The 9,071-nt window shown below is 41.8% G+C and overlaps 1 protein-coding gene across 1 annotated transcript; it reads left to right on the forward strand.

Moving 5' to 3' along the window:
- The first annotated feature begins 2,319 nt into the window (after positions 1-2,319).
- tpbgb (trophoblast glycoprotein b) lies at positions 2,320-3,991 on the forward strand. Its single transcript, XM_053327905.1, has one exon. The coding sequence runs from the start codon at positions 2,704-2,706 to the stop codon at positions 3,847-3,849; it is 1,146 nt and encodes a 381-aa protein (XP_053183880.1). The 5' UTR covers positions 2,320-2,703; the 3' UTR covers positions 3,850-3,991.
- Positions 3,992-9,071: the final 5,080 nt, after the last annotated feature.

The raw sequence follows: 9,071 nt of genomic DNA on the forward strand, positions 1-9,071 counted from the left end.
TGTTCGGAGTTTGCTGTTGCTGTAAAGATGACGTCATTGGAATTTTATATTAGACATCATGTTAGACCAAATAACATGAATAAAACATATTATTAGAACTTAATACTTTATTAATTATTAAGGTAATGTTGAAAATTATATAAATAAAGCTTCATAATTGATTAATGAAGTGTTACAGTACATTTTCCACCCTATGTAAGCATTGACAGTGTAATTTCATTCATCATTTCAGTGATAATAGCACAACATTCTTGCATAATAACAATGTGAGTCCTTTTTTTATTTAAGTATCTCACAAATATAAGTGTGTGGGTTTTTTATTTGTTTGTTTTGTGTTTGTATTTTAACTCTGATACTTGTAAATGTCAGGGTAATAGAAGATGTAAACCATACTCAAGTGTTTCATTAAGCTCTTCTTATGACACAACTGCAATTAAACTGCTCTCATAGCTGTATTTGAATTATAATGTCTTCTTTGTTATAAGCGTGAAAAAATAGTGGGCTGTTCCTTTAAAAGAGAATGATACTCAATAGATAGATTCTGGGAACAGTATCACTTTCAGCATCAATCCAGGCTGAAATACTCAGATGATTGTCACATTGACCCCGCCTAAGAATAGGAGAGGGTCAAGGGAAGGTAAAGGTAGGGTTACACTGGGATCCACAGCGGGGCTTCCAAATATGACATATTGATGAGTACGCTCTCCCTAGGCATTCAAGCATGAACGCATCCACAGTTTTCTCAGGGGCATAATCCTGCATAATCCAGCAGACAATGCTTCCATTGGAAGATCGCCACTCAAGCCATTTTTTTAAAAAAGAGCTGTGGAAAAACAGAACTTGTAAAGAGAAAAAAAATCTACTAATCCACTCTTTGTGTTATGAAATGACATTATGTGGATGAACCCTTGATACAGTAAGATGTTGCAATTGTCCTTTATTGTTATCATTTAACTGAGGAAATGATTTACATGTGCCAAAAAAATAAAAATCCCTATATCCTGCAGCATAGACCCACAGTCTTCTCACATCAGGCGTTTTAACACTTGTCTTTGCAATAGTAAGATCCATGACCTGAAAAGATTTTAAGTGCAGATATGACAGTGGAGAAATTAAAGTATCTATTTTATAAATTCTTATACAATTGTAATTACTTCTTCTGGATAGAGTAAATCAAATATTCTAGGTTCTTCTGTGTTTTGAACCTTTACCTTCACTGTTTGAAACCCTTATTTGAGAGACAAGTAATGACATTTGACCACACACTTTTAAATAGCACAGAAGAGAGACATGGTGAAAAATATTTCTGAAAATAAACAGGTCCAACTATTTCAAATGACTCTGCATGAGATGATAACACGTTTTTCGTTAAACCTTCTTCAAAGCTTCATCCAAATGATAATAAATCATAATTTCTTCTCTATTATTCTGAGCTTTTTGCATGTGTAGTTGTGTGTTGTATTGGCAGAGTGTGGCTATTCTCTATTCATTTATATACGCCACATAGAGTCCTGATAATCTTCAAGGATTTGGAGAGCTTTAGGGGTTCTTCTAAGGCTTTGCATCCATCAGTTATGTGACATCAGTGATTAAATGATTATTATGTATCCTTTATCAGTTTTCTTTTAGTTTCTCAGCTCCTTTATGTGTTTCCCCCACTGTGATGTATTTCAAATCGTATATAATAAGCCTATGGAACAAGCTGGTTTGCCTTCATTTATAAAACAAACGTTTTATTTGGATGACAGTGGAGAAATTAAAGCATCTATTCAAAATACTTTAAAAAATGTATAAATCATTATACAATTGTAATTACTTCTTCTGGACAAACGTTTTAATTTCCCTCCCAAACACTACTGATCATCTTTAATCTCATTTCACACAGTCAAGTGATGGGGAACTGCTTTATAGATCAGAATAGATGAATGAGGTGAATGTATTAGTCTGCACTTTGCTTGGGACGTCACTGAACTCCCCCACGGACCCCAAGAGGTCCCTGGACCCCGGGTTTCATATCAGCGCTACATGTGATTTTCACATTTGGATGACAATTTAAGATGTTGGGATAAATCAGATTAAATACAAAGAATCATCTCAAACATTACAGTTATAATAAGCGGAAACATGGAAATTGATGCCTGAATAAAACTTGAAAGAGTTTTCTGCTCACCCCTCCTTGTGATGAATAATGGTATGCTCCCTCCCTCCAATGGTCTGCTGTCTTCGGTCTTTCCCTCCAGTCTCCCATCGGCTTGGAGAGCAGCAGACTGGAAGTGCGTGTAAGATATCTGGCACCACCGGCAGAGAGAGAGAGGGAGCTTTGTCTGTTTCAGAAGCAGCAGTCTAGTCGGTGGACGTTCTTTGCCGAGTTTCAGATTCAACATCGGACGTCTTGTTTAGCCGGGAGAGGAAAAGTATCCCGCAGCTTTTGTTTGGAAGACTAAGAGTGTTGCCAAGAAGTTTTTCTTCGCCACTTTTCTCCTCAAGGAAGTGTAAACTTCTCCTACACAAGGATGGTGTGGGGGTAGTTATATGGAGTTTGAGTTGGAACTGGGAGCAGTTTTTGAACGGATAAAGGTGGGAAACGCAAAAGAAAAAACTTTCCCTTGGTTCCCCGCGGAAGAACAAGGCGGTGATCGTGTTGGATTGTTGTAAAAGCGATTTTTACGCACGGTCTGCGCACACAGAGAGTACAAATCCAAGATGCGCCTGTTGAGCACATCGTGTTTGTGTAAACTTGGAGAAATGCGGGGGAGAACACAGAGATCCGGTGTGATTCATTTACTTTTGCTCCTTGCAGTGGTTGGCCAGATGTCCTGCCAGAGCTGTCCGGTAAAATGCATGTGCTCCATGCAAACTGTAAAATGCCAAAACCAGGAATTGGACGCGATTCCGCATTCTTTACCGAACAACACCAAAGTCCTATTCGTCACAGGAAACAACATTTCCCAAATCAGTGCGAACTCTTTCCCAACCAGACTGGAACAGTTAACAGATCTTTATCTCAGTGGGAATGAGATGGAGATTGTAGATGCAAAGGTATTTGATAACTTGCCAAACCTTGTGCGGTTGGATCTGAGTAACAACAACTTCCAGACTTTCAGTGAAGAAGCTTTCCCTGATAACAACAAATTGCAATTCCTGAACCTCAGCAGGTCTGTTCACAATTTTTCCTACTCGGATGAAGTCCTGAATTTCCTGGGAAGTGGTAACCTCCTCCAGCTTAAAACCTTGGACCTATCCAACAACGACCTTGTGACTCTTCCAGACAACATCCTCACCAACCTCTCCAACCTCGTCAATCTCAGCCTGCAAAACAGCTCCATCGTCTCCATCCTGAACGGGACGTTGAAGGTGCCGCCTCTGCAGGACCTGGACCTGAGGGACAACACCTTCAGGAATCTCCCCGCCATCACCATGGCAGAGTTCAGCCTCAAACCCGAGCTCCACATTCGTTTGGCGGGGAACCCCTGGCACTGCAACTGCTTGATCGAGGAGACGCTGCTGTGGATGAAGAACTCCACTCAGGTCGTCGACGTGCAGAACCTGACCTGCGAGAGCCCCAAAGGCCTGAGACGCCAGCCGCTGGTGCAAGTGGAACCCTCGCAGATGAAGTGTATGGGCGAAATGGAAGGCGTGCTGGAGACTTCATATGTTTTCCTGGGGCTGGTTCTGGCCCTGATCGGTGTTATATTCCTGCTGGTGCTCTACCTGAACAGAAAGGGCATCAAGCGGTGGATTTACAACATCCGGGATGCTTGTAGGGACCACATGGAGGGCTACCATTACAGGTATGAGATCAACTCTGACCCACGTTTGGCCAACCTGAGCATCAATTCGGATGTGTGAGCGAGGATGGAACACTGTCTGGGACCCCCGCAGTGAGATATCAAAAAATGACTTTATACTATTAAGATTTGCATGAGAGTCTTCCTCCCATTCTCCCTTTTCCCCCCCTCCATGATGCCATCCAGATTTTTACATTTGTCATGGCTCCTAATTAACCCCTTTTACGACCTCCATTCAATCACTGCCGCATGTCCTGTACAAATACCTGGCAGAATTTTTTTTTTCTTCTTCCTGTGTAACATTGCATGGACAATGAATCGTGGCAAAGGGATGGAAAGGGTGATATGTTCTATTTTTACTTTTCCTAGAGGATAAATGGATGGAGCACAGTGACATTTAAGTAAGACCTGAATCCCTTAAAAAAGAAAATGAAAATTGCATCCTTCCTCATTATGCCTCTACTGCAGAGAAATGCTGTACTTGCTTGTCTGTGAGTTTGTTCTTTTTAATATGTGTTTTTTTTTTTGTGATATACAGTATAACTTCTTTAAATGATTATAGTGCACATTGCATAGTTTTTGGACTTAGTAGGTGGATGTATTTTCTCTCTCTCTCTTTATTTTTTCCTGTGAAGACATTCAGCTAAATAAAATGCCTCCTGAATGCTTGTATCTGTCTGGAATAAGGCCCTTTAATCATAAGACTGAGGAATGTGATCCAAAGGAGTTCAGGGCCACACACACACACACACACACACACACACACAGACACAGACACACATACAATCACACTCATACACTATAGGTGCACACTCATTCCTGAGGCAGTGCCAAAAAGCTGGCATGCACCATATGGCTAACACTGACTCTTAAGAGTTCAACAATGTGTGAAACGTTTGCTATGTTGCAGACATTTATAGTATCTCCTCTGCTCTCTCAGTTAACAAGTGAGGAGGAGGAAATAAAGTCAAACTGAGAGAGTAAAGTTGAATAGAGGACATGCTGTCTGAATTCAAATGAGCTATCTGTGGGTCTGTAGGTGATAAGTGTAGCCAACGGTTATCTCCTCTCCAATTTGCTTCCTGCTGTGAATCTGATATATATATAAAAAAAAAAATCCTTGGCTCTGCTCTGAATTCCCCAAAATAATATCTTTGAGCTGCAGCCAGTGGGCAGGTTTCACATCCAACAACCCCTACTGATACACTCTAATATTCTAATACTCTCCCAACAGCTGCAAAAAAAAAAAAAACGGGAAAAAGATGTATGCAGTTGTGGTGGCACATGCAAATGAAGGCAAACTGAACCCGAGATCCTCATGGGGCACACAGAGGTATTATGGAAATGAGCTCAAGCGGCTTTTCATGCGACCCTGTTTTTAGAGGAGCCAACATCCCTAGAAAGGAGGGTTTCCCATCTCATCAGTGTTTATTCCGAAACTGTCAATTGCTATTTCCCCACACCGTCCACTGTGGTATGGATTTAATAATGAATGTGGTGGCTTTTCCTTTGAAGATAGTATAGCACGCATGTTGCCGTGTAGCAGTCTAAATTAATGAAGATGTTTATGTCTGCACACAGGGATGACTGTGAACTTCCTTGGCCTTTCTTCAAGAGCAACCCAGAGATAATAACTTCCCTCTGCCTCCATCTCTCAGTCGCCCGCACACACACACACACACACACACACAAATATACAACATCTCTCACAACTGGCCTCGCATTGCCTGCAGCTACGTGTAATTTGTAGTACAGCAGCATGGCTCAAGTACAGATTTCCCTCACAGTTTGCCAGGCCTGTATCTAGCAGGAGCACACTCTGTCTTTCATGGCATATCTTTGTATTTCAGTGAGAAAAAAAGCCTTTAATTAATTTCTGTCAAGTTAACTCCAGCGGCTGCCGTAAGTGCGATCGTCTCTGGATGTGTCTGATACGTTTCGGTTGACATGAAGAAGAGAAGCGATGTGTAACACTTTCTGTCTGGTCTGGTGCTCCGGCTGGTGTTGATGCTCTGTATGTCTCCTGACAAACACAGCAGTCACTCACTGCCTCTGTTGGCTGTAGACGTGTTGTCGCAACTTTGGTTTCTCACTTCCCTTTGTGGAAATCTCTTTGGGAAATGTTTGTTCACAAGCAGCATTGCCAATCTGATCTCGATAAGAATGAACTTGTCTGTAATATGCTGCTTCTTTTTTTTTTCATAGATTCTCATTGATTTGAAGGTGTGTTGCTCAGGTTTCTCATGATCAGCTTCAGTGCTTTTGAACAATTATTTTATGGGTTCATTTCAGGACTTGTTTCCTTGCAATGGATTTGTAATTGTTGCAGGTTCATCTTGAAAGTAGACGCTCTCATTTCACACCCGCACTCACAATTCCCCAAAGCAAAGCTTCCTCACCTTGTTTGTCCCAAGAGGAACATACAGGTGCAGGCTGCTTATAACCTAATGTTTCCACAGAGACCAGCCAGTGAGTAGTCCTCCTCGCACACACACACACACACACACACACTGTGGAGATTCATATTAACGAGTGATTTTGCCCAGCCACGCCTCAAGTTTCGCTTGACAGAGCAGGTGTAATTACAGTGAAAAAAGAAAAAATGCAAGCGAGAGAGAGAGTGAATGGCTGAAGAAGAGTGAAACAGATGAGCGCAGGGAATGTTTTCTGTTCGGTAAGCACAATGACCCTTTCTCTGGCTCGCTTAGTGGCCCCTTTGTGCCTGTTAACACCGGTCTCCAAACAGCTTCGACATCTAAATAGGCGGTCATTGACTTAGCAGCAGTGTTTCTCGGGCAGCTCCCTGGACTCTCTCAGCTGTCTGTGTTGGCCGTCGCCTCAAGCTCATTTCCAGACAGGAGCAGGACTGATGTTTGTTCTCACCGCTAAACAACGGCTTTGCTGCACATACTGGAAGCTCTGGGAATCAAGAGAGTCAACACTGCTCTGTCTCCTCCGCTTTGTTGTTTTATTTGACCTACTGACTATTAGATGATTATTGCCACAAACATTGTTCTTATTCCACTGCTGTTGCGTTTGTCTAAGCAGTTCATCAGCTCTGTAGAAACATGCCTTTGCAGATATACAGTTTAATTAGTGTTATTTACCTCTGGGAGGATGGATTTGACGTCACAAGGCAAATATGGCCTTCATAATCGAAGGTGACTTTAAAAAATGTGAGTTTACACAATATGCATGAATGTGCGTTATTACTATTACTCAATGTAAGTGGCATGTTTCACCCATATGCCTAAATTCATTCCCTCTGTTCATAATGGCCATGAAAAGAACATAATTGTAATGTGAGCCACAAAATCCACAGCCCTTGTTGAGAGCAAAAATGCATTTTTAGGTTCAGCCAAAGCTAATATGACACTTCAGCTGTCTGAGTCAGGTAGTTATCTTCCAAAATGATGAGATGTCCTATTTGTGTTGGTATCTCTCTAGCACAGCTCAGCAGGGAAACACAGTCTGGGGAAACACAAAGAGGGAAATCAGTACTAAAAAAGATCCTTGATTCGGCTAACGCAGACTGATGAAGCCTCATATTAGCTCCGGCCAGATACATATCACTGTCCAGCTTGGAGAGGATGTCTGCAGACAATCATAGTGTACCACCCTGGGGAGACCCTTCAGGATAAACTAAATGAACAAAAGTCTCTTCCGTTGCTGTTGTTTCGTAACCCACGAGCTGTGAGGAGGGTTATGAAATGGGATGAGTATATTTGAAACTCATCTGGCAAAACCGCATTATTTAACAGACAGTACTGACAATGATAACACTGACAGCTACAAGCTAGGTTGAAGCCCGGTTGAAAAGAGTACACCCATCTACCAAGAATTCAGTGGTTCCAGCTGAACCATGAAATGCATTTTTGCACAGAATGATGACTGGTGTTTTATGTAGGAGTCATGTCGTGGGTATGGGTATTAAGATGGACTGAATCCTTTAATGGAGACATTTGGCGGTCTGAAATTGTTAAATTTAAGGGTACAGAATAATAGCGCAGCTGCAGCTGAAAAGCATACTGGCTTTCAAAACCTGAGCCAAATTGTGCCCCACCCACTGCCCCTTACCCATATTGGGTGCACACAAAGACACTCTTCCTCTGCTCACGGCCATGTTTGTTGAGCCGTATTTAATATGCCAGTGCACTTTCCTAGCGTTGAGAGACAGACTGGCAGGTTATCAGATTGCCAGAGTGCTGTAATTACATTCACCACACCGCACTGGTCTGCTGCTCCACAAACACCTGGCAAGTTGCCCCAGCTACTGACCTTTCCCTTGGAAAAAAATCAGGCTATGTAAATTGCAGTCATATGGGGCGCAGACTGAAATTACGATAAAGAGTTTAACAAAGTAACAGAATCTCCATCATTTGCCAGTATTGCCCATGAGCTTGTCAGTACTTTATCTGAATGTTATTGGGGCATTGACGGGCTTGGTTACTTATTATCACTCCACCTCACCACCTCTGCAATATACCTCCACAGGAGATGCCTCCTCTTCTCTAATGTGGATTTATGATGCTGTACATGAGCGTGTTATGGAAGCCTGCCTCCTGTTGAGCCATGTTGGGCTTAATGAACAAACGCCCTCCCAAACGAAGACGAATCTGAGCTGACAGTGTCGCGGCCTCTGCGATGCTCTAGCATGCAGCATCTGCCTCATGTGCTCAGGGGGACAGATGCAAGGAAATGCAAAGATTAGAGCAACACAGCATCATACCGGTTAACGCTAAGATGTCTGGTGGATTTACTTGATGAAAGTGTATGAAATTAAAAAAAATAGAAGAAGGAACTGGATGTGTATGGTTGCGATCCATGTAAAGTGTCAAAATGCATGGGTAACCGTTGCCGAGTTGCCGTTACTAAAGGGTCAGGTGAGGGTACTAGTTTGTTTTTATGGAATTTTGAGTAACTGCATGATATCTAAGGATGTAAAATGTTAATAATATACTGGCCTTTGCTGGGTGACCTTTAGTCTCAGAAGACTTTAGAGAATAGATTTAATAATTTCAAAAAGCCGTCATTTATCTTTTTTATGTTGTGAGATTTGCATAAGATTTCCCTCCAAAGAAAAATGTGTCTCTTGATGTTCAACATGGCTTGATTGTAGACATCAAAATCTTCCTACATTCCTGGTAGAACCCGTGCCCCGGGGCATGTCCTGTGTTAAAGATGGTGAGATAGTGCTGAGACCAAATTAGATGAGAGAAAATGAGAATAAGTTGCAGTTTGAAAGCTAAATCAAGTCTAGTCTTTTTTAATGGAGATTTTTAA

This window comes from Scomber japonicus, chromosome 10, assembly GCF_027409825.1.
Source record: "Scomber japonicus isolate fScoJap1 chromosome 10, fScoJap1.pri, whole genome shotgun sequence".
Lineage (NCBI taxonomy): Eukaryota > Metazoa > Chordata > Actinopteri > Scombriformes > Scombridae > Scomber > Scomber japonicus.